This window comes from Pundamilia nyererei, unplaced genomic scaffold (assembly GCF_000239375.1).
Source record: "Pundamilia nyererei isolate P.nyererei 1_Seehausen unplaced genomic scaffold, PunNye1.0 scaffold00015, whole genome shotgun sequence".
NCBI classification, from domain to species: domain Eukaryota; kingdom Metazoa; phylum Chordata; class Actinopteri; order Cichliformes; family Cichlidae; genus Pundamilia; species Pundamilia nyererei.
This window is the reverse complement of record NW_005187416.1, coordinates 2,118,882-2,145,692: the sequence shown is the minus strand read 5'-3', so window position 1 is coordinate 2,145,692 and position 26,811 is coordinate 2,118,882. Positions and strand designations below refer to the sequence as shown.

At 42.0% G+C, this 26,811-nt stretch overlaps 1 protein-coding gene across 2 annotated transcripts in view; it reads left to right on the top strand.

Annotated features, from left to right (window-relative positions):
• The first annotated feature begins 122 nt into the window (after positions 1-122).
• Positions 123-26,811, top strand: part of vps37d (VPS37D subunit of ESCRT-I) — a 43,893-nt gene continuing 17,204 nt past the window's right edge. Inside the window, exons 1-2 of one of the 2 annotated variants that reach the window (XM_005725393.2) lie at positions 123-362; positions 10,325-10,496. In XM_005725393.2, the coding sequence (XP_005725450.1) occupies positions 240-362; positions 10,325-10,496 (295 nt within the window). In that variant the 5' untranslated portion in view covers positions 123-239. Of the gene's footprint in view, positions 363-8,935; positions 8,991-10,324; positions 10,497-26,811 lie in introns of those variants that run through there. The other variant, XM_005725394.2, reaches the window with a different exon arrangement.

Genomic DNA, 26,811 nt, shown 5'->3' with positions numbered 1-26,811 from the left:
TACCAAAATTAATCTAATTTTCTTTAGAGGTCCCTTGTGCCACCCCCTTGTAAACGCCCCTGATGTCAGTGCGGTGGAGGTGTTTTATTTTGAAGGAATTGACAGGAAGCGTGACGGCTGTCTGGTAGACGCTGTGTGCGGGACGGTCGCTGTAGCGCATTCCAATGTGAGCAGAGATGTAACCGCTGTGCGGACTTTATGTTTCCCAGCCGTGTTCAGCCGCAATTTCAAGGAATAAAATGTCCAACTTGAAGGAGGCCAGCACTTGTCCTGACGGCTACAGGGCTTTAAGCGCGAGTGAGCTGAGGGAGCTTTTACAAAACGACGACAAAATGGACCAAATCATTCGCCTCAATGAGAAGGTAGGGATCCTCCGTGCTCCCCCAAGAACCAAAGTGCCGAGAGTAATTTGCTCTGTGTTGGCGCTTCGTTAGCAGTACCTCCTATTTTTTAGCACAGTTTTTGGGGGTTTGTTTGTGGTCATTGCTGAATATTCTGCTGTTTGTGGTCCTCATATTTGGTGTGCGGTGTGTGAAACAACCCAGCTTTCAGTGCACGGCTCATCGATTGTCTGCGTGGCGAGCGGTCGGATTTCCAATTCGTTCTCATTAAACTCCGCGCTATTAATATTTGCGGTGAATGATTAATTACTGAAGCGAATGTAAAACTCTGGGATATCTCTGTGTTTGGTTCGTACAAGTGGTTTATTTCAGTCTGTAAACCTTCTCACTGGACAGGAAGCTTCGTATCGTGGTCTTGAAGCCCCCCCACATACGCGCCGTCATGTGGCTTGAGTCCTCGCTCCGAATTCCCTTTTAGAAATCTCGCATTGCAGATTTTTTTCATTTGCATGTGGGGTTAAACTCGAAGTGGAAGATGACTTTAAGAGAAAAACTAAAGTAATCACATGCTATTAAGTTCGGCGATATTTGAATGTACATAACGTTACACATCCGAGTAAAATTCCCACTTTTAAAACTGGATATGCTTAATCTTTTCGCTCAAGAGACACAATTGTAAGTTAAGCGGGAGTACTTCATTAAAGAGTTGTGTTACTGCAGTAAACTGCATCTTGGTGTATTGCATTCAAGCCGAATTGAGGAGTGGTAGCCAATCTTTAGAAAACGCCCGAAGTCGTGTTTGTAGGTTTCTGTAAATTTGCGTGGAACCGTGGTAAATATAAATTGGACATTTTCTAAAGGGAGTTACCACTCTGCACTTTAGAGAGGCGCATTTCCAGGGGGGTTGTATGGTGATTTTTGTGGTGTCAAGCGACACCACATCTCTCTCTCTCTCTCTCTCTCTGACACTCACACACAGACGCACGCTCATACTCATCTTTCCATCACTTAGTTATGGTAAACCTCATGTACACCTAGCTAGCGCGTCTTATCTTACCCAAGCTTTCAAGAAATCCGCATATTCAACACAGTTTCGCACCACTTCTTGAAATACTCGTGACCTGTAATGTATTGACCTGTGTTTCTGAACATGCATTTTCCAACATTATTTTTTAAGACATCTGATCAGTCTGGTATGCAATGATTTGTGTCCATCTACATGACATTAACATTTTCCCCTAAAGGTCAAAAAAGTCCACACTCGGAGGCTGGGTGGTTTGGTTGGTTTAGTGAATCATTTACAGCTCACATCAGAGACCACCATTTGAGTCCCACATGTCAGAGTTTAACACTATTAATATATGGAAAAATGAATTATCAAATAAAACATGCTTTTAATTCTCACTGAAAACTACTCTGTTAGGGTTAAAGACTTAAATAAAAATAACTCTGTAGTTGTTACGGAACAGCTAAAACTGCTGTTACAGTCCTTTGAAGTCCACTGCCTGGGGCGGATGCTTATTTGGTGCATTGTAATGTAAATTCACCATGGACAAAACACAGTTACCCTCTGCTGACAAAATTTTCATTGCTCTGACCCAAGCCAACCATTCAATGATTCACATGGCTATTAAAGCTGTTCAGTTTAGGCCTTACACACTAGTAACGTTTAGGATATCAAACCATCTAGGCTTAGAGATGACCAAGCTGCTCATTTTAGTTTAGAATATAAAAGAAACTGGATCTTAATGCCTAAACACACCTATCTCTTAGGTTTAACAGACTAAATACTACTCTTAGAGCTGGTTCCAAGCCCGGATAAATGGATAGGGTTACAAACATGCAGATTGTCAAAAATTAGATTTCTGTACCGGATTGAGGCCTGGGTTAACAACCGCTGGTGCTGCTGTCTAACAGGGTGCCGGTGGAAGCTGTGTTACTGTTGGCTGAAGACAAAGGAAGCGGAAATGGGGAAGCCGTGTTAGAAGGCAGCGAGAGAGATGGGGGTGAAAGTGGGGCTTTAAAGGGAAAGAGCTGGCTCATGTGATGAAAGGTAGGTAGATTAGGTGTAGGTGCAGGGACCAGGTGTAAGGAAAGCAAGGTTTGGAGACTTGGTGGCGGAAGGCAGCTTGCTTTATTTTAGGGATTAAACACTAATCAGTTTAGTTTAGAAAAAAGAGCATTGGTTGGGTTAAAGCCAGTGGTTGCCATGGAGAGTGTGCATCCATAGCCCAGTTGTTTGGGGTTTTTGTGTGTTTTTCTGTGAGATCAGGCTGATGCATTAGGATCTAATGAATCAGACACTTGCAGACAGATCTACACCAGTTGTAACCAGACGTCTTTTTCTTGGGCCCCATTCGGATGAGTTTTGCCTCGGGGTTGCTCAAACAGAAAAGGCTCTCAGTTGGGATTCAGCAGCTATAGAATTGCAGTGCTTTTTCACAGCCACGGGTAGAGTAACAACAACAGCGTGTTCACTGAAACGTAACCATTGTGGATTAGTCATCCTCAAACACTGCAAGTGTGCTTAAATCGATGGAGCTAAATAATTAAGAAATGCAATTATTTTGCATTTTGTTTGCAACCCTCTGCATTGTAGCAACATAAAACGCAGTATTACTGAGACAGGAGAAGCTTGAGAGTCACATCATTAGAAACGACCCTGGCTCTGTGTCGTAGATATAATTAAAACCTGGAGTTTTGAGCAAGTTGGTATAATGAAACTAGACTCGTGCCAACAGGTCTTATTTCTGATGCGCTGTTAGACAGTTTGACTTTGGGAGGGCTCTATGAGAGTAGGGTCACTTTGGGAGCAGCCTCAAGTGGCCATTAGAGGAACTGCTGTTTGGGGTATTTTTGGGGTTGGCTTGGTTTTTAAGCTCTGAACGTTGCTGCTTCACTGATGTATGGGATTAGTTAATAACAATAACAATAATAATGCGGAGCTTAAATTGGTTGAAAAAAAATGAGCAGCTACCAGTCTACCAGTCAGGTTGACATCTGTGAGAGCCATTCATTCCTCTTTTGTTCCTGCTTTTGTTTTGTTGTGATACGTGTTTGAATACCAGCTGTGTAATGCATTACTGCAGGATGCTTAACAGTTTCTGACATCTTCAGCAGGAATTAGAGCACCGATGTTGGTAGGCTGAACAAGACCCACATGTGTCCGACTGTATGACATAAAGGAGAAACGACTGCAAAGATGTTCGGAGCGCACAGCTTGTGGGAACATCAGAAATCGCTCACACGATGTGACAACAACACAGCGACCCACTGGAAAGCTGATAAAATGTCAAAACAAACTGTAGCCTACACATGCCGTAATCACTGCTTGCTGTTTCATTAACCCTTATCAGTGAGGAATGGTATCTAAATCACTCTTCAGACTAAATGTGGGGCGAAGGTGGTGTTTATGTGGAACCTGAGGGGTATGCTGCCAACATAGTTCAACAAAGCCAGGCTTTCTTTGCTTTAGCTGGCTCTAGCTGGACTTTCTGCTTCAGGCTCTGTGTACGCTCACATAAAAAGGGGTGTGTCATGCATCACATGACTCTTCTTCCTCAGAAAATGATCCCCGCGAGAGACGTTATCAGATTATGATGGTGATTTAAAAATCTGTGAAGAACATGAAAAATGCAACAACATAGAAAATGAGACAAGCTATTAATGCTGCGGAAGGTCATTAATCTGGTGATTTAGCACCCAGAGTGATAAAATAAACAAAGAAATCGAGTTTTCTATGTTAATGCTGATTTTTTTATCAGTGCTGCTGTTTTATTTCTAAGATGACAGCTGCACATTAGAGCTCTGAAACTTGGGACTGGACACATTTAAGCATTTAATGTTACTGTCTCATAGCCTAATAGAGGAGTCATGGAAATAGCTTTTGTTTCCTGGCAGATTAAAGTGAAATTAATTTGAATGATTACACAGGTATTTTCACTGTGTGTCTATGTGTTCTTGTAGCTGCAGTTCAGAAGTGTAAAAGGGACCTCGCAGCAGATTAGAACCGACTATGAAGACTGTTCATACATTTTCTACATCACAAAATTAACACAAACACAATCCTGTGTTATGGATTTTGCATTTTATCCAGCGGTTTTACTCAGGTACAACTTAGCAGCTTGGACATATAAAACATATTTGCGCACCAGATTATCCGTATTACACTTAAATCATGTTATAAATAAAAGAATCGGTAAAAAACGTGAAGCGTTCAGCCAAGACTTGCAATGCAACCTGCTCCTAACCAGGTTAGGTGTTCAGCACGAGTTGCCATGGTGATTTAGACACTTTCATGACACAGAACTTAAATAATCGAATCATTAAAAGAAAACAAACATAAAAACAAACAAATAATCAGTCTGACATTTTATTTTACTGCCATGCATCATCTGTTGAAGCCTTAAAGTGTGAACCTGAGCCAGTCTTTAGTGGTTAGTTCAGAGGAAACTGCTTAAACAAATTCTTTAGTCATATCTCAGTTAATGTAATATCTCAGCTGGTGTAAAGATTGTATAGAAGATTGTATAGAAACACATTTTAAGCCTGTCTTAGGGGTAGTTTGATTTGTCCAAATAATATAATGTTAAAGATATGGCATTGAGTCTTTATGGTCCCGTGCAAAGACTCAGAACACCTTTTCCCATTTACAGCAGTTTATTTTAGTTTTGCATGAGAAATGTTCACTTTAAACAAGAGGACACAGGATAAAAATGCCACACAGTCCCACATGAAATGGGATACCTGACCACTCTATTTATAATCAGCTACACAACAAGCTTCATGCTGTGTTGTATTTTCAGTTGCGCTTCATTACTTCATATTCGGATGTAGTTTTTTGGTGTCTGGAGATCTTTCCACTTTGCTGGGCTCTTTAATCTTGCAGACTGGTAAAAACGATCCTCGGAGGGGAAACCAGGTAGAGACAGACCTCACGTAACCGCTAAACTTCAGATCTAGGTCATCTTCCCAGTGATTCTATGTGAACATGAGAATCACAACTAGCTGAAGACTTGGGGGAGGGGATGAGAGCGGTACATTAAACATGGGGGGTGGGTTTATGTCGTGGAAGCTGTCAAGTACTGAGCACTGGCATCCAATAGATTCATTTACCTTCTTTGTCTTTGAGTAAAATTACTCAAAATTTGCTTGACAAAATTTCATGAAAATTGGTGAGGAGGTGGTGTTTGGGTGAAGGAGTAACCCATTACATTTTGGTGCAGACTGGATGACTTGCTCAAGGTGAACTGCTCTCCCTGAGAATCCTCCTAGTTCTTTGATGAGAGAAGGTTTGAATTTTAATCTCCATTTTGCCTTTTTAAAGGCTATTGAGGGTTTTCCTGTCTCAGAGTGGGCCTTCAGTGGAACGTCATTAAACTCGGGTGGTCTGCAGAGAGTCTGCATTGTTGTTTGACAGAAATCTTTGCATTTCCCCTTAAATTAAACCACAAATCCTAAATGATAAAGTCTTAGTAAAGGAAAAGCTTCACTGTCAGTACATGAGTCATAGGTTAAAAACAGAGGTGTACAATTGTATTTAAAAATTCAAACGCTTTAGAGCCCTCTTTTGTAAATAACAGGAGGGCTTTTTAATATCTCGTGTACTTATCATTTACACATTCATCAGGGTATTTTGGAGAGTGCTGCTAGTGCTGGTTTGAAAGCTTTATTGTTTAATCTAAAAGCTTAGTTTCAGCTCCTCTTCCTCAGAAAATTGGTATGACGATAATGCTGCATTGCTGGTGTAGACCTCTAAAGTGCCATCAACCGCGAAGCATCAGTGTAGCTGCCACCATGTAGCTTCAAACTTCCATTTAACGCATTAATATAACTGAGAAATAAATTTTATAAAATGCTTTTGTTGGGTGATAAAATCAGGACTTTAGCTATGATTTTACATGACTCTTAATTAGGGCTGCCACGATTAGTCGACTAGTCACGATTATGTCGACTATTAAAATCGTCGACGACTAATTTAATAGTCGACGCATCGTTTGAAGCTTTATAAGATCACAAAGGACGCAGGAATGAGTAGTAGGATTTAAGAGTGTAATAACGGACTGAAACAGAAGATGGCAGCACTGCATGTACAAGGATGCCAGCTGCCGTTAAACCCCGAAGAAGAAGAAGCTGTGTCCCAGAATTCATAGCGCAGCCCAGCTGTCAACAATGGCGGCCGCTAGTTAGTTTTAACTTTACTCTTATTATTCTTTCTGGGTCACAAAATAAACGTTTAACATATTTTCAGGCGAGAATGTAGCTGTGTAAACCTCAAATATCTGCTCAGTTTATCAAGACACCACATATTTTCAAAAGCGCTCCGACGTTTTCGAAGACGTCTGTTACCCACTAGCTCGTTAGCTAAGCGGGGGCAAGGCTAACTAGAGCCGTGAGAACACCGGACTCCCGGCAAATGTTTTCAAACCCACTGCCGTCTTTCGCTAGTCAGGTTAAACATATATATATAAGTCACTTAGATAACTTAAAAATGTTATTGTTTGGCTTTCTTTAGTATTTTATTTGTTCCTGAGTAAATCTGTTTGGCTGAGATTAAAGTTATAGTTTTTGCACAGCTAAAACTGTCAAGCAGACAGCTGATTATCAGAAGTGTGAGACGCTGGAGAATATACTCCGGTGTCCTGTTATATTTTAGAAAGCAAGGAGTTTATTAAACTTCACCGAAACAATCTGCAAATTTCATTAAAAATTAATAAACTACCATCTTGTCTTTATTTTTAGTTAGCACAAACACTTCAAGCTGTAAGCTAATGATAGTTATATAAGACCAGATGCTGCTGGTGCAATAAGCTGTATGCTGTACGTCCAATGGATGATGATCTGATTAGTCGACTAATCGCAAAAATAATCGGTGACTAGTCGATTATCAAAATAATCGTTTGTGGCAGGCCTACTCTTAATGCCCATGCAGTCATCTGAGTAGGAGCGAGGCAGATAGATGTAACGTTATCCCCTTTATCTGTTTACACTAAACACACACTAGTTTCTCATTTGTTGAGGAGATGTTACTGTTGGGATTGAACCATAATTCACTGCATCATCACTTTTTGGGATACTGGAATACAATTTGGACCTGCACTGGGTATGGTTGGGTTAATGCTTGAACTGATGCTAGTACCTGGAATTCAATGCTAGTACCCTTTAGTATTTTATTTAGTAACTTGCTTATTTTGGCCTAAGCAGATAAGTTCAGACCTCCCGCCCCCAGCCACCTCCTCCAGCTTTATCAGAGGGAATACTGAGGTGTTCCCCAGCCAGCTCAGAGATGTAATCTGACAGCCTGAAGAAGAAGATGCCAATGTCTCACTAGCTGCATCATGTTCATTCATGGATTCACTTTTCAGGCTATGAAACGCAGTACACTCTTCACCTTTTGGTTAGATTTTGTTTGATCAGGTGTCTGATGTGCTGTCAAGACCAGCTTTGCAGTTTGTGTTACAAATTTTGCAGACGGCATCGTGTAACCTCGCCCAAGATTACTTTGGGGTTACCACAGCAACGATTGCAGTTTGTTTGTTCGTCAGCACGTTGCAGGAGTGACGTCACTAAAAGCTGTTGTTTTTTTTTTGTTTTTTTTTTACGGTTTATTAAATGCATGACATTTGTGAAGTTAATGAATAAATGAGAAAATAACGGTGATTTAAAAAAAAAAAAAAAAAATCAAGCAGCGTTATTTGATATTTTTCTCCTACATGTGGAGATTAGTACAGCTGCCTGCTGTGACCAAGAAGAAGAAAAAAATGCCCGCTGTGAGATAAGTCAGAGTCAAAACAGTTTCAGGCAAGACAGCCAAACAATGAGCTAGAAGAAGATATAAAGCTCTGAGAAGAGTGGGCGAAACTCGCAGTGGGTTCACAAAATCTGCAGGGGGGCGACGCCACATTACACACTGTCGTTTGATCCATTATTGTTTTTATAAAAATATTTTTCTATCTCGTTTATGAAAGTCTTCATAATCATACAAGCTGGCTCCGTGACAGGAGACTGTCAGCGCAACACTGCTTCCTTTCTTGCAGGTACATACTCGGTGTTGCGTGAAGAATTCTTTAATGGAAAAGACTTTTAAGGCCTTCAATTTCTTCACAGACTGAGTGTTAAATTGGCGGCTTGTGTCTCGTTTAGGACAACAGGAACACCTTTTTTATTGCAGTTTACGTGGCAGAAAACAACAACAATGTGTCGCCTCGTCTTCTCCAGTGCAGAGTTCCTGACTCTGAAGTGTCATTTGTCTTGGGCGGTAAACACCGCCAGCCTATGCATCGGAATACAGAAAGCACTCCCTCGCTGAAGACTGCAGCAGTTGTTGTTTGGTAAACTGGGCGGACCAGCCGAGGCAGGAAATGCGTCCGTTTGGATTCTTGTTTAAGGAAAGAAAGGAGCTTTATTGGAGTGTGAGTGTGAGTTGAGCTGTATTATCTTTTGATTTCTGAGAATGAATGAAAAGAAGATCTGACATCCTGTTTTTCAGCAGCTCAGACAGTCATCCTTCTTTCGACCTCAGGGCAAATTCTGCAAATTTTTTTGAGACTCATCCATCCTTTTGATGACCCGGAAAATGCGAGACAGATGCACCGTGCAGCATGGACTCAATGCAGAGGGCTTCAGGCCCAAAGAGGCTGACCGCTGAAAGTGAGCAATTGAGCAAAAAGAAAGTGGCGGGAATGTGTGAAACTGACTCTTTTAACTTTGTGAAACTCACAAAGTGGCATTGTGTCTGTGTTTGAGACGCCAGCTGCTATTGCTGGGACCAGACTTAAAGGGAGTGGCTTTGAGTTTAATAATTTATGGTGGTCTCATGCTCCAGTGACAATATCACATTTACCACTCCTCCTCCCCATTTACCCAGATCTTAGTCCTTTATCAACATTACGGCTGCAAACAACAGCATTTTATAGTTATCACACTTGATGTTTTTTTGTTTTCTTTTAAACCTTGGCATTAGCTTTCTTTTATGTTCCTCTTTCTTTGCACAGCAGTTTTTGCTGGTAGCCATTCGTTGTGCTTGCGATTAGTGATAGTGTGAGTGGCTGATCCTCGCTTTTCCCTCATAGCACAAAGAAACTGTAGAGGAAGAAAAACAATATACACTGTTCAATTTTAAAAAAAAAACCCCAGAAAAACATGAACATTAGAAAAATATCATGTTTTCTTTTTAATGAGAGACAGTGTAACAATATTGTGGTGAAATAATGAACATGTGACTGAAATGCATCACTTTAACTGTTTAGGAATTTGAGGCATTTTTATGCACAGGCCATCATTTTCAGGGACTCAGAAGTAGTCAGACTAATAACTGATAAGCAGCATCATGGCCACAGAAGACCAGTCCCCCCATTCTGTTAATTCATGACAAATTAAGTCGATTTCAGGAGCTGAAATTGCAACAGGAGCGCCAAAGGGATGTCAATATATGTGAAGGTGGCCATCAGGAGACTGAAGAGCCCAAATAATCTAGTTATTTAGAAGGAATCACAGAGGACAAAGTGGATGATCACAGAATTATTATTTAAATTTCTAAGAAAAAAAACCTTCACAATATTTAGTGTGTTGTCAAGAACACTTGAGAGAATAGGTGTATCATTTTTAAGGACCACAATCAGTTTATCTCTCACTGAAGTGTTTAAAAACATCTTTCTAGTTAAATTTTTTGTCCACTTGCTTCTGAGCCTCTGAAAATGAGGCGCTATGTATAAAAATGTCTGTAATTCCTAATGCAGGTGATGCAGTTCTTTCTTGAATTACAGCACAAAGTCTGCAATTAGCGTTTTGATGGTTTATACACACCACAGTCAAAGTCGGAGGCAAAATTGCAAGAGTTGTGTCATTGCCCAAATACTTTCACTGTTCTGTGCAGCACTGTGGCTGCACAGCTGTTCATGAGCCGGTTGTCACGAGAGTCTTTGCATGTACGAGGGAAAAATGTCAGCTAATTTAACACTAATTGTTTTTCTTTCCCCTCACAGTTTCAGGAGCTCCAGTTTGACAGGGAGATGCTGCTGACCTCTAACCGGAGTTTGGCCGAGGAGAGCCTCGCTCGGCGACCTCGCCTTAATAACGGCAAGCTCCAACTGGCGGAGAAATACCGGGAACTGTCCAACCTGGCAACCACATGCTGGGAAAAACAGAGTCAGCTTGGTAAGTTTGCCCCCACCGCCGAGGAGACAAAGACGGGGAGGGGGGGAGGCCAGTTTTGGGTTTTTTCTTCTTTCTTTTTTTTTTTTTGCGTGGATGGGGTGCCAGCGCAGAATCACTGTCAAGACATAAGTCAAGACGAGTGTGGTTGTGATGACAGGGTCACTGTTTCAGAGTCCAAAAGCGGGTGAGTAAATATGGGCTTTCTAAGTGAGAGTGCAGCACTGAATTTTTCATTTTTCTGATGATAGCCTCAGAGATTTCAAAAGGTTCAACCAAAAGAAAAAATTCCTCAAATCCAAAGGAAAGGTTTCATCCCAACCACTTAAGGTTGAAACTAATTACACACGATAACCCACAGCGGCTCCTCGTTGTCTCTTCCCCATGTGATTGCACTAAGAAACACACACTCGCTGTTGCACACTTTGAGACACAGAAAGCAAAACTAAATGTAAATCACGTTTGACTCGATGCGACACCCTCGCTGGTTCAGAGGATGAGATGATGGAAGTTTCACGTCGGGAGTGCAGCAACGCTTCAGAGTGTCAGCGAGACGAGCCTTCAACCGCCTCGGCGTGACTGGAGTTCGGTCATGGGAATGAAATGGAGCATATCAAATGCCAGCAGGAAGCTTGCAGCAGTTGTCAAGGAATTTGTGGGGTGAAAGGGGCCTTGTCTTTGTTTAGGGAAGTCATGCTTTTGACGGCGCGGCAGCAGCAGAGGATGTCCTCTAAGCCATGCTCCTAAATTTTTAAGCCTCGTGAACGAGTTTAGACATTCCTCCAAGAACGGTTGATAAAATAAATCCTGCTGCATGAGTTTCCATAGGTAACGACGGCGGCTGCTGCTGCTTATTTGTAAACCTAATGTGTGAGTTTGTATGAATCAGGTCTAGTGCGTGGTTTCTGACACAGCTGCCGGCCAGCGGTGGAAGTTGGAACTTGGGTGGAATTTTAAACTTCCTGTCAATGTGTTCACGTTATTACACAGATGCTATCCCACCTCCCCTGCAAAGCAGGATGGGCGGGGGTCCGTACTTCCTCTCCAAAACATCTGATTCTCATTTGGTGCTGGAGGAGTGTGGAGGGGGGGGGGGGGGGGGGGGGAGATGAATGAGGCGAATAATCGTAGCGGAGACAAACGTCGGAGTGGATCAAGGCAGACAGCTGTATTGTTTAATACATCCTGCAGTTTGGTGTAGGGAACGCTGGCCTGGGTGAGCTGTAGTTGTAGTCCCCGGGTGGAGCTGAGGCCTTGAGTGTTTCTGCTTCAGTTTCTCACAAATATTATTGGCATTGTTTTCCACTGCTGCCTTCTCCTGTTACACTAGAAACCAAGAGCTCTGACTTCCATGGGATGGAAACCCACTAAAAACATGAACATATTGTGGCTTGTTCAGAAATATTTGTTGAAGATGTTCTTTTATGACAACCATCAGGTTTCTAGAGAAAAGGAGGAACAACACTAATGAGCGGGGGGAAATAAATGAAGGGAAACTTGAGATCGCTGGAATGTGACACAAAAGAGGAGGACTATGTTGCCAAAAGAGACTCCAAAGCTGGGATTAATGTTCGCAGATCACACCAACTTAACTGCCTAACCAGACCAGTAAGATTTACTAGTTGGACCTCTTTAAACAGCAATATTTGTAAACATAAAAGTTACCTGTGTGTGTGTGACAGGTGTGGAGGTGAAAACTAATCCCTGGACCAGTCTCCAGTTGCACTGAAAACACAAATCAGCCCAAATAGAAACTAGTGTTGGTGTTACTTTGCAGAAACTAGGTAGTGTTTAACTAGTAAACACTGACAAGGTACACAGTACTGATGGGGTACTTATAGATGGCTGCTCACACTCAATCAACAGCCCTGTTTCAAATTTAAAAGTAGTCACCATGAAAGAGAGGGAAAGTGAGAAATTATGGCTACTAGAGACCACTAGTCTACATCATCCATTGGTTACTGAGGTCCCATTGTGCAGCCTCAAGCTGTTACTGTGTTAACATCATAGATCAAGTGTGCAGAGGGTCAGTTTACCACCGCCTTTTGTAGCCGGAGGAGTTGCCCCCTGCTGGTCAGTAGAAGTAATACAGCTTTAACCCCTTCATTTAACAAACAATTCAAGTCAAAGGAAACCACAAGGCTTGGTTAGGTTAACACATTTCTGTTATAGAATTTCCTTTTGGGTTTACCAATATAGGTTAAAATTACATGTTAATCAGTATACGTGAACCTAACCTTAAACAGGTCACTGGGAAACTGGCAGATATTTAGAGGTTGAGCCACTCATGTGTTAGACTCACTTTTCAGACGGAGAACCTCTGACCTTGAGGCCCAACAATAAGACATTAATGCATTATTTAACAAGTACTCTGCACTCTGTGTCTGGACCGCAACTGCGTTCGAACTCTGCCTTAGTTTTGATTTCTGCTACTGTATCTGTGCACAGACAGGCAGGCATGTAACTAGAGACCATCTTCTGATGGGATCGCTGCAGCTGTGGTGCCACTGACTTCTCTGACCTCATATTTAGATGCCACATAAAGAAACTTTAAACGGACACTTAGATGCATTCAATGTACGTAAGAGTTGGTGACTGCCACCCTCTGCAACCCAGATAAGCAGCAAAGGTTGGATGGATGTATAAAATATGATGTGAAATATAAATAATGTGGATCATGGGCGTAAACACAGACCCCTTGGCTGCCTCCTCCTTCCATACCCATTTACTCACTACTTTAGTAGCCATTTTCACACTGAACCTTTATTTTTCCCCAAACTAAAAATCTACCAAATTATTAAAAAACACATTTGTGGCCAGTTTTTCTGAGCGTGTTTTCCATGATGAATTTCTTGTGGCTCAGGAGATGGAGGGAGTTGTCAACTACTCTAAAGGTCAGTGCTTCAGTCGCTCACCCCTCCATATGAACACCTGAGCCGAAAAGGTCTGTTTGCTATTTACAGATACTTAAAATGACAGCAGCTTCAATCGGTCACGATATATGGAAGCCGCTGTAACTGTAAGTTGTTTTTAGTTCGAAGTCGGTCCTCAGTTACAGGCGCACGCGTGAAAAGAAATGGTATCTTTGCTATATTTTACTTTGAAAAGGATTCTTGGACAGCCTATTAGCAAAGCAGAGGAAGTCCAGCTGAGGCAGGTAACTGTACTGAACAGCATTTCAAACTTTGGATTTCTCAGTCAAGTCACATTGAAATCAAGCTCAAACATCAGCTGATAGCATTTCCAATTTCCTGGATTATCGATTGCATCTGAGGGGAACAAATCTCTGAAACTGTCGATCGGCTGTGTTATCAATTCTCTTTGTTTGGGGGTCGGGGAAGAGGCTTCTTGGGCTGAATCTCATAATACTTAAAATAATTTTTTACATTTTACAGTCTGGATGCCTCTAGTTTCATGTCACAAATTTGCTCGATTAACTGCATCGTTCTTTCAGGATCCTCATAGTCTTTGGTTAATGAGAAAATAATTACTGCAAGGAAACGCTACCTGGTAGTGATGTTCCCTTCACCCTGCCTTTGTTTTCTCGGTTTTTCAAATGAGGCATTAAAAGCTTTGCTTGGGTATCACAGCAGGGAAAGATTGAATTATGGGTACAATAACGTGGACGTTTGACAAGAGCTATATTTGTCCTTATTGCTCCATACTGCTCTGCATTGAAACACAAGAACAATGCTGTTTTCTTCTTCTGTGTGGGTCGTCAGCTTTTGAGGAGGCTGATGTTTGCCCGAGGCACATTAGCTCCAGTCTTATAGAGTGGTATGGTATCATGTATGTAGCCATCGAGTGCATATTTAATTAACCTTTCAGTGGTTTTCCCCTGGGTTGACAGCTTTGCGGTGGGCCTCAGCTAGGGAGTTGGGGGTGGGGTATCTTTTGCCTATCAGCTGCTCTTTTTTTCAAATTCAAAGCTGAGCAAGAGTCACCCCCCATTGATTTATGCGGTTTAACCCATATATGGGAGACTTTATTGCTCTTAGAGCAGTAGTTCTCCCTTTTTTTATAGATGCCTAAAGAATTCAGACCCAATGATTTTTAAATTGAAATAGTCCAAGTTGAAATTCACATTAAATACAGGTTGTTGCAATTGCCAAACGTCACCAAACTCTTGTTTCACCTTATAGTTTTCATCCAGTTGGCCTCAACTGACCTGCAGTGGCTCAACAGTTTGCTGGTGGGGCCCATGGTTCATTTTGAGAAACACAGTAATGCAACGAGCTGTCTTCATTTAAAATAACCTTGCCTGTATGTCGGTTGTCTCTGCTTCCTGCTTGCCTCTACTGACTAGAAGCACAGAGTGAAACAGACATGCGGTGAAATCGAGAGCACAGGAGAGACTCTTGTATTGCGGTGAAGTTAAACATGTAATATGTTATCTTGACTTCCGTGATAAAGACAGAAAGACGGCGATAAAACCGAGAGCAGAGGAGAGAAACTGTAAACGAGGACAAAACACATTAGAGACTCAACCCTGAAACACAATCCTGAAATTAAACTAGTGCACATGTTTAAAAAAACAAACAAAAGTAATGCACAGTCTTCAGAAACGTGGTGAAACCAGGAGCAGAGGAGAGAAACCAACTGTAAAGACTGTACTAGTTTCATTTCAGGACCGTGGAAGCAAAGTGTATATAAAAAAACATAAATCTAACATTTTTGGTGTCTCTATGGAGGGACAGTCTGTCAGTAGTTGGTGGGAGCATTTGTGTGTATATTTCTTTATTTTTCAGTGATTTCTGCTGCGAACATTGGCAGTATGCAAGTATAAATGCTTAGAAGCTGCTTTTGTCCCTTTCTGGAATCAAGGGCCCATTATTTTAATGATTACTGATTGGTTTCACAGTAGATCTGCCACCTTAATTACTGCAAACTGGAAATATGTTGTGTAAGGTGCCAAATCTTGACTTGTAGCAATAGTAAATGAGGAGCGCATGAGGACAAAATGGCCTTCTGGAAAGCGATGGATGATCTCATAGTCCTTGCCTGTTGCAACTGGGAACCATTTTACCCACTGTTAAGGCTATAAACTATGTAGACTTCATATGAGGTTTGATTTTGAAGAGATATCAAAACTTTTGCCATAGCTGAAAACATGAAAATGAGGCATGGCAGCTTTGTAACGCCGCTTGTCAGCGCTGCGAGCGGAACGGTTGCTGGCACCAGTTTAATCAAACCGTTGTAGGTAGTCAGATCGTTGCGGATCGTTTGAGGCCATTGAATGTTTTCAGCTGTTTGAATTCTGTGGTTTACTAACAGCGACCTGACTGCACCTTTTTTCTGTTATATCCACGTGCCGATCGCTTTTTTACATTTTTTTTAATTTTACAGAGTAATAAGAAAGTGCAGATATTAATATCCTGTCATAAAGCAATTTATAAAAGCAGTGGCCTCTCAATAAGTTCTCTTTACACCCACATGTTCAGGACAATCAGAGGTCAGCATTAGACGGGACTGTACTTGCTGTGTCTTGTTTCATACTTGTAGCTGGGTGTGGTCATTAAAATGGGATTATTGGCTTTCTTGTTGCTATCATAGCAGATCTAAATGAATGGGAACTGTGAGACGGGGCTTTTATGTTCCCTTCCTTTGTGGACCCAGCTGACTGAGACTATCCAGCACCTCTGCTGCTGGAGAACAAAGTGCCTAACCAAGCTTTTTGTTCGGGACTTTCCATACTCTGATTTAAATAAAAAGGATTACACCCTCTGACTGAAAGTCAACAAGTCACTTGTGGGTTTGAATGATTTAAAAGAGCTGAACGTTTCTTCGGGTTTCTCTGCGTGTGGATTTAGACATTTATGAGGCACTTGGCCTTCTGATATCATTCACTTTTTGACTGTGTTAGTTGGCTCAGTGTCTGTTGCATATTTTAGAGATTCAGAGTGAGTGAAGTGGTGTCAGAGGAGATGCAGAGCAAAGTGAAGATGCTGAGCGTGTTGCACTCAACTTGGGTGCATGTTTCTACCTCCGCTTTCAGCTCGAGGGCTGCACGTGTCAGTATTTAATCCAGGCTATCGGTGTGACCGTTGTTGGCTGCTTCACCACTTGCCCTGTACTGACCGGGTGGTGTTTAAACACTTTCTTTAGCAGCTCAGATATAACTTAATGTGCATATCGATTTTCACAGGGGCAGCACTCTGAGCAGAGAGATTCAGACCTCCCCTTTCCAATGCACAAAGCAAACAGCAAACACAATGAAGGAATCTAACTGTCAACAAAAGACAAGTGGGAGCAAATCACAGGTACAGACGATCAACCACAGTTGGAGAACAAATGAGGGCGGAGCAGACGGTCACAAAGGAGGGAAAGTTAGATTAGACAAGAGAAAACTAACCTTCAAAGTAGAGCAGGAAATGACGAGGGAACAAATGCCACTAATTTCAAAACAGAAATCATCTCAAACACCCAGGACCCCAGAAATATGAGCTAAAACCCGTCACCAGGCACCCACCCATGGACCTCGGTATCCTGTCCCAGGATCTGGCCCCTAGATTATTTGTTCATAGGGTTTTTTTTATTCTTTTTTCTTTTTTTCTTCAAACGTGTTCAGTCTGGCCTCTTATCCAAGACACTTTGCTTTGGGCCACTAAGGCTTCTGGGAAAATTCAGCACCCCACCACATTGTGTCCACCACAGTGAGCTGGTGATTTTTGGATGTATAATGGTGACACTAGTGGGGACAAATCAAAGCAAACATCATCTTGTCTTCACTAAAATTAGAAACTAGTGACCAAGCCCACGAATGCTCATAAGGAAGGTTACTGAGGTCATGAATCATGAAAGCTGATGGGTCAGTTTCTCATAGAGGTCTATATGATTGGACCTTTTTGCTGGTGGGGTTTTTGCTGGCACAGATTGGACCTTTGTGGGGTGACTAGGCACATAAGCACAGTGAGTCTGCAGACAGTAGGAGTCAGAGTTGGCTCATCTGACAGACATTTTGGGCCTATTCAACAAAAGTGATTAAAAAACCTATTTTGTCCTTGCAGGCCATCAAATGCAGTTTTAGATTCTGTCTACAGGTGGATCTGATTCCTGTTGGGTTTGTATTTATTAAAAAAAAAAAAGGCATCTGTATCATTGTAACAAGAAAGCAAGTGCACAGCAGCAGGAGTGTTCGAAATGGGCAAAATCGAAAAATAGATTGAATATGAAGCTGCGAGCGGAGGTCTTCAACTTGTCGGGCTCCAGCATTAGAGAGCGGTCTTAAAGCCAAGTTTAATCCCATGAGCTGTGCTGACCGTGGAGGCTGGAGAAACATCGTTAACCCTCAAAAACTCAAAGAGCAGAGAGTGAAGGGGCAGGGAAAAGACGTGATCGAAGGGACACAGCAGCAGATGGGAAAATCTTTACACTTCAAATCTTGTTTCTTTGGCTTTCAGCAAAGTGCTAGTTTCTGTTTTGAGCATTTTTAGAAGAAGCTGTGAAGCTGTTATCACACTTGTGTAGCAGTTTGTTGCATTAGAGAGGACAAACACAAGGCTGATGTGCTGCAGGGGGTCTAATTCACTGCTGCTGACTTGCTAGTTAATTTTCAATCCTCTGATACATGCAAGTCCTGCAAGGGCCCCATCTGCAATACCGTGACCTATTTGTGTGTGATCGGCGACAGATCACTTCCCCGACATCTTGAGCTGCGTTTCTTAACTTGAGATTTCTTGTGTCAGTGCAGCAAATTTAGCAACCTTCGAGGGGAAAAAGATCGCATTAGCTCTTGTGGAGCGTTGGCTTCCACATGTTTGTGTTTCCAGCTGCTGCTCCATTAGTCGTACTCATTGATATTCCGCAGCCTTCGACCCGAGAGGACATTATCAACAGGACAGGCGTGCAGTGTGCGGACGTGTTGTGCTTAAAGGCATAAATAGACTCTAATAAAAGCCATTTCTGTTGGTCATACAGAGTAAATCGGTTCACTGGATTCCCAGTTCACTGATCGGCCGAGCTAACGTATCGCTTTTCGGCATGCACACCGGAGCTATGAACAAATTTATTTATTTATTTTTAGCATGGTTCACTGGGTTTTATTCATTTATTTCTGGGGATAAAAAGCAAAGAAATAAAGGCTAAATAGAAATCATCAAAAGAGAATAAAGACTGTAAAGATAAAAATGGAATCTGGCACAGCAAATAAGAAAACTGCATAAATAGGATGATGATAATATTCATTTAACATCAATAGCAGTTACTTATATACACGCACATGCATGGAAATTAAATCAGCCCTGACAGTCTCACAGAAGTCTCTGTGATGAAGTTGCTTTAAAATCGATCTGAGAACAATCCCTCAAATATGAATCCAGCACTTTTCAACTACTCAATGTGTTTAAATCATCATTAACCATACCAAATATGTGATTGATTGATTGGCAAAATCACGTATAATCACTTTTGATTCTCCAAAAATGGATTTACAGTGCTTAGAATCAAAGATTGCGTTTATGGCATGAATTTAAAATAAAGATCAATCTGCATAAAGATCAGTCTGATCTTTCAGTTAAGAGTCTTTTTTAAGCTAAAGCTAATATCTCTGCAGTGATGTGGTGGAGCAGGACAGACGCCGTGGGCCAGTTATTCTAGAAGCCAATGAGCGGACTGACTTAAAGTGTAGGTAAAGCAGCTTGTTTCAGATGGTGACATAGCTGCGCTGGTGCTTATTATAAATCAAATTTGGATTGTTTTGTACTGTGAATCATACTAAGCTACTCTGTTAGACGCCCAAGATTAAAAATATGAAGCTGAAAAGGGCAGAATCACGATCTTCCGGCTGCACACCCACCTCCAGGTTCACTCCCGCCCCCCACACACACCTCTACATGTGTCCGATGGGTAGGTTAGAGGAGCAGGTGGGCTTTTTGACTCACTGCTCTTTCAGAGCCCACGGGTCTTTTGCACTTTGCCCTGGTGCACTTCCTCGACCAAAATAGAAGATGCTAATCGCACCCACAATACCAGAGCCCAGGACCTACCACAGATCACTGTGCTTGTGCAGCAAGAGACGGGACTTTCTGACTTTTGGTTGCCGCGATGCATTATATCATACTGGTGATGCTAACGATGCACACTTGCGGTGTCTCCTTGAAGGCATCCTTTTGTGTCACACTCTGCTGTAGACGTAAAGAGTGTCAGAGAGAAGTGTGAAGTCTAGGTTTAATGTCTGATTGTCTCTTTCAGAGAGTGAAAACAAGTTTCAAGGTGAGGAGAGATAAAACTGATCTCTCATTTTCATGTGCAGCGTTAAGGATGTTTCTGCCTGCCGATCACAGCGGGGACCTGCACTGCAGCAGTGCTTTTTGTGACTGCACACTTGTCTGCAGAGAATTGACTTCACAAACTATACACACACCCAGCCCGTGGACTTCAAAGATGTATAGCTGCTCTTAAGATCTGTTAATCTGTTTAATTCTGTTAATCTGAACGTTTTCAGTTGGAGAAATGTTTCATCACTCATCTGTGTGACCTTCTCAGTCTCAGCTGAGCGCGACCTTATAGATGGCACAGCTGCAGAACGACCGAAACTAGCACCAACGACTAACCATGTGTGATGAGTCAGTTTCATGATCAGTAATATGGAAACTGTCACGACTATTGATCAGTGGCTGTGAGTGCTATTCACAGAGGTTTGGGCAATGGCGGTTGAATGGTTACTACATTGACTGCCTACGCAAACCAGCGTTTCTGTCCAGGATGTGCACACAATGACTGTAAAGAGCCTGTGGGTGTAAATAGAGTCCTGGCCTGATGCTTAGCCAGAGGTTGTTATAATTCACAGAAGTCCTACTTACACTCAACAGCGTACACTGTATTGCTCTGTTTGCACCGAGGGACCCGATCCCAGGGGTGGTAGCTTGTGTTGGGGTTTGAAAGACACAGAGACACAGTATCTCAGCTGTTCTCATACTCCTGACACATAAAGGATCATCACTGGTTTTCGCCTGGGCAGCAGTTATCCTTCTCCTCTCCTGATTCGCCTCGGGCGTTCGTTAAAAGTGTCCTCCTAGCAGGTTAGGTCTGCAGTATAAGATAACACAGTGAAAAATTAACCACCTTCATTATACTGAAGGTCGAACTTGAAGTTAGCTTACTAATCCTCTAATCCTACTGATTTCAGCTTCTTCCTCCACTTTACGGGAAAGATTTAACTCTGTTTAATGTACCTCAGTGCTCGGCGGTGCCTCAGCGGGGTCTGTTAACATGTTGACATCAGCTGTTTGCCGAGAGCTTGTTTCTTTGCCTTCACGGTAACTGTCACATCGATCAGTGTTCCCGCAGCACCAGGCCGATAACAACACGATGCTGGTTTTGACTGCACATCATCTCAGATCAGTGTAGAGGATTTTAATGCTGACTGCGAACCTGCCCCGACTCCGTGGGCGTCCGTGTAGTCGGAGCTTTAAGGGGCATCGGTGCCTGACGAGTCGAGTCGATCTGGGTAATTTGTTTTGGCTGTTGAACTGCAGACCAGTCCAGACCGAATATAAATAAATAAAACGGTGATTTTTTTGAAACGTGTTCAGTGCTGCGTGTGCAGACGGAGCCGTGACACTGTGTGGAGATGAAATATGATGCTGAGAACAGAAGATTCAGTTAAATGTTAACCTTCATGCGACCAGGAGTCATTTATATCTTTGACCATTAATTCATCAAACCACCTCTCCTACAACTTCCCATAGTTTATTTTACAGGATTTGGCCCATTGATAACAGGATAAACTTTTTAGGTTTTTATTTCATTGATATTTTCAATTTTCTTTTTTTTGTTTCTGCACAACATATTTTAAATATCATGTTTGTTTATCATTTTTATGCATAATGGCGTTAACAAGACAAATTCCAACATCAGCTTTGTTGCTTTCGTTCACTTGGGCCATGAAGTGTCTGCCTCAAGGCCTCTGCAGCCATAAAGCTGCCAACTTTAGCTCTGTTAGCCTCGGTTCACTGCAGAATATCGCAATGCACAAGGAGACGTGGAAAATTAAAGGCTAATGTTATAAATGAAATCTGAAATCTTAAAATCTTAATCACAACTCAGCATTGGCGAAAATGAATTTTCTTCAACTTTAATCACCAAGTAGTTTTATCCTTAGTGAAAAGTGTGCTTATTCCTTTTTGTCTATAAGTAGACTGTCTGAGATTTCAGTCGCCTCCCCGATACAGTGGAAGTGAAGGAAGTTTAATCCTGACACCACAGAAAATGACTCCAAGGAAAAAATTTTAAATTCTATCTCCTTAATAAATGAAACCAAAATTGCCTTGAATGTGTATTTCTTCCTTTGAAGAAGAGGGGAAGTGTAATCTTTGTGAACTGACCCTTTAACAGCAAAACGCCAAAGCGAGGTCATGCCGGTCCGTCCATCTGTGAGCGCAGTGCTCTGTTCACTCGCCTGTTCCCAGAGGAGGATTTAAAATGTTTTGGTGACCTGCTGAACTGTGTTTACGGTTCAACTAGAGACTCTGCTAAGAAAGAAATGTTTAGTTTAAAGGTTTATCTCACTTTCTGCTGTGTTTAGTCTAATTAGGAAGCAAAACTTGATTTACGTAACATTAAATTCCAGATGGAGCACAGTGTGCTGCACAAAGTGTGAACTACCACAGAGCATGCAGGAAAAAAAATAAAAGAAGTGAACCTTTTCAAAGCCTGAACGTTAAAATAATTTTTTTTTTAAATTTAGTGCTTATTACACCTTCAGACATATTAAAAAATGAAATGAAATTCAATTTGCAAATATTGGCTGAAGTATAAAAGGTAAAGGCAGCTTCTCGTTTCCAGAGACGGTTTCGGTAGAGCACAGTCGCGGTGTTGAAGTAAAGAAATCAAAACACAGAGTGATAAAAATGAGGGTTGGGTTTTTAAATTGATCAAAGGGACCGCGAATAACTTCAAGGAGATCATTTTTAAAGTCTTTTGAGTCTTTTACTTCCTGCTTTTGTCTGCTCCCTCCTTTGATTGTCTGCCTCGCCCTCATAACTCACCTGTGTTTAAGTATTTCCACCTCCGCTTCCTTCCTGTGGATCAGCCCCTCGCGCCTCAGGCTTCTTGTGCCAAAACAAACAAGACGGCTTGTTTCAGACAGGATGAACTGAAGTCCAGGAATAAGACAGACAAGGATTATTTTGAACTCTGAATCATGATCTACTAGAATCCAAGAATTAAAATATGGAGCTGGAAATGAGAGAAGTAGAAGTAGACAGAGGATTAAGAGTTACTATAGCAGAGCAGTCACAGCAAATACACACTGCTGTATTCACATGGTTACATACAGCATCTGTACTGAGGTGAACCCATGCCAGGCGATGCAAATGGATACAAATTTGCAATCTGCATTTGCTTCACGCTGGGTCTTAAAAGCCCATCAGCTTGGATTTTCCCATAGATTGTCCTGACAGCGCGGTTAAGGACAGTCTTGCTGTTTATGGGCAGCTGGGTGTGAATGATTCAACTCCACTTTTTATAGAAACAGTAAAAAAGAGTTAGGGCCTAGAGAAACAGAGAGCGACATCGTGGGAGTTCTTGGTAACTTCTCAAAAAATGTTACGGTAACCTGAATTCAGCCTTCAGTTGTACTCCTCTAAATGCTCGTCACGCGGTGTTATGAGTGAAGAGTAGAAGCTAAAACGACATCATTTTTGAGTTAAACATACTGCTCCTTTCTTTTTTTCTTTTTAGCTTTGGGAAGAAGATGTTCACCTCTGCGCTTCCCTCTATTAACCAGCCTGACCTCTAGGGCTCTTAGATGTTAAATTGCTTTCAGGTTTGTGAGTGGGAGTAGGAGTAAAATGATTTTCACTTTCAGCCTGCACTCCTAAACGTCCCTTTCAGCAGTTTGATTTATCTCAGATGAAGCAGCATCCACAGATGACACTGAAATTCCTGCAAAGTGGTGTTTCATAATTGAGCTGTGCACTGACAGAGGTATGATTCGTATCTCTGCCTTATCGCCATTTTAGCTGGAAGAAATTTGGAGACATCTACTAACAGATGGCATGATGTCGATTTCGGAGGGACTTAATTTTACTGAAAATTGTTTGCGGCATCACACAAGATGAATAGTAGATGGACGGATTCTGTTTGCTTTTAGTGTGAAGCGTCCACAGGAGGGCAAAAAAAAGGGAGGCTTGGGAAAAAGAGTCACAGTGCGACTGCTTCGGCGCCTCATTGTCTCAGATCAGCTCCCAGGCAGGACGTGCGACTCCATCGTCGATAGCATTCACTCGTTAGTACAACTGACAGCAGCCTCCAGGTCCACTCCCGCCCCCCCTCATCAGCTCCTGAATGTAGGCCACATACAGCTGCTCTAAGAGCATTTGTTTGCTTGGCTGTCACCTCTCATTGCACCCCCATCTCCCAGCATCTGCAGCGTGGGGTCAGCTGCAGGGCCATGCCTGCTTTTCACTACACCTGAGCGGATGTTTGCGAGCACTAGAACGTAGCGTGGCGTGATAGATTATTAATGGGGAGGTGACGGTAGTATCCGTCTGTTAAGCGATGGAGTAAAGACCCTGTTTTCAGGTCCAAGTATCTCCGGTGATGTTCAAACAGTTTAAGACTCAAGCGTACTTCATACTTCAGCAGGACATCTTCAGCCTAAAAAGAAAATAGTTGCTCTCGGGCCAACTAGGTTTAGAATCTGGACCTTTTCACTGTGAATAATCCAAAAACATGCCGAAAAACAGTTACTGACTAACCTCATTGTCGATTGGCTCAGACGTCCTCTTGGCCTGAAGTTTCCGGCGTCGTCTTCCTGCCATATGATGGCATCTCTCTGTGCCCATTTGGACCATTTCTAACCATCAGAAGTGCCTCACCATGTGTTTGCTTTGGTCTAAACCAGGTCTAGACCTGGAATCAGCTAATAGTGCCAGCTTAGCTCTGATGAAGCTTTTCATTTCAGAATCCCAGTAACAATGATTATCGCATTTAAAGATGCGTGACTGACTTCACTGCTTGGGTGCTGACATTCAGTAAGAGCAAGCGAAGGGGAAGCGACTGCCTTGAACGCAATGTCTACTACTCCCTCCCCCCCAATACAACTAGATGGGGGGTAGGATTTTCCCGAGGGGCTCAGAGTTATTACTGTGACCTTTATTTGCCCCTTGGTTTCGACTGAACCCGGTCTGACTTGTGTGGGGGGGGATTAGCGTGGCTGTCATATCGTCTCTCGGAGGGACAAGACACTTTGCAGTCAGCTGGGTCAGTTTGTTCGCAGTGACGACCGACTGTGATCCCCAGGAGGTGAACACATGCTGCGAGAGCGGCACTACATGCATATTTATGTTTGCACGCTGCACCCGTTTGTGATGATGGCCGGCAGTTGGGTGTACCATTAGGGATACTTTCTCTTTTTTAATTACATAATCAAATTATATTAAATCAAAACTCAAATGGAAACCTCTAATTTGAGAGTTTTTAGACATTTGTGTTTATTACTAAAGGCATCTTCAAATAAAACGAGGAGTTTGTCTGTGGGATGCGATCTGAACCTCATTTTGTTTTCATTTGGGCAAATTGGCACCGTTAGAAGTGCGGCAGATTAGCTGTTTGCAGTCCTTGTTTACACTAGGCTCATAGACATGCAGACAGCTTTGATGCCAAAGAGAAATGATTATTCTGAGGCAAGTGCTACAGTTATGAGCCTCTCGTTTTTTTTTCTTTGATTTCCAGGAGATTTAAGGAGTTTTATTCACAATCGGCTTCAAAGATAATGACATCCTCTGGCAAGTGAGAGTCGTGCCAAATCTAAAAATAAGTGTATCAGTTCTGTGTGTTCAGTTTTGACTGCGAGGAGTGTCGTTTTATGCAGATTTTGGCAGCTACACTCCCAAATTCCTGAATTACCTCCGTCTGTGTCACAACCCCTGCTGTTCAGAGGCAGGGGGAATCATTTGGCACAAACTACAATACCAGCTACAGTAACCAGTAGCTGGTTTTAAAGCGTCTGCATGCACATTTCCTTTTAACCTCTGAGTAACTTTAGCTCATAAGTGTCCATCACAGAAGGAAAATGTGAGCTTTGCCAGCCAAAAGTTGGAAACTGGAGGAAATAAGAAGATTTTATGGACAACACTGTGCAGAATATGTTGTCGTTTTTGGAAGCTCAAGGCAAACAAACCACACAACTGTGTAGCCCTTCAATAACACAAGAGACATTAAAAGAGAGAAACGGGGCACTGAGAGATTTATGAGTAGGTTTTTTGTTAACCAAGAAAAAAGACTTGAATGTTTTACAAGAGTGTCCTGGTCAACAAAGACAGTAGTACAGTCATAAATATTATAAATTAGTAGGATGTATGTCCACATTCAAATCTATACACCACTTAAGTACAGGCAGTAAAAATGAAATACAGCAACTATCAAATTTATGACCTTCAGTGTTGCTTACTAAGTTATTCATTTTTAATCACGACTTTTATTCCAGAAACAACGGTGATAATATTCATGCAAAACATTAAAAGCCTGGAGTAACTACATCCAAGTCACTTAAAATCACCTAAAATTCATTGAGATCAGTTCCTTCAGTTTTATTTCATTCTGCAGCCGTTTTTCCAGATTTAGTGTCAACCTTTGGGACAGAGAGAAGAAATGAGTGAAGGAGTCTTTGGGGGAGTTCAGCAAAGCAATAGATGCTGCTTTATGAACTCCGAACTGAGAAACGTTTAAGGTGATTGTGATGATGTACTGATTCTCTGGTTTCCTGTTTGTAATGTGGACAAGCATGGCATTTGTTCAAGTCATAAACTGTAAAGCTGCATTTTTATTTTATTTATTTATTTATTTATTTATTTTTCAATGGCCACCAAGGAACCAGTCATCTGGATGGAAAAAGACTGCTGTCAGTGGGAAAAGCTTTCTTCACGAGTTTCTTAGTCTTTAATCAGAAAGGAAGAATCCTGGGGGCGTGCTGGTTGGCAAGTAGCTTGTTGGTCACAAGATGTTTGCCCATTAGTTGGGTAGCCGCCTCTGAGAGCCTCTCAGAGCCGCCTTTGACTCGATGTGAGGTGAAAACACCAAAATGGAAATGCAGAAAAAGCACCGCTGGTTTTTAAATCACTTTGTTAAACTTTATAACTTTTGTTATTTGTTTTTTATGTGCACAAAAAAAAACTGGTAATGCCAACCAAATGTAACAGTTGTACATTTGATCTTGAATATATGCAGACTACTGGCTCCAGTATAACCACCATGCTGGTCTTTGGAAGTCAACGGCGACGTCACCACAGCTGTGTACCATTTATACCAGCACTGGATTATGAATTATGGAGTTGCAACGTTTCCCGCTGTATAATCTTTAAATCTAAATATCAGA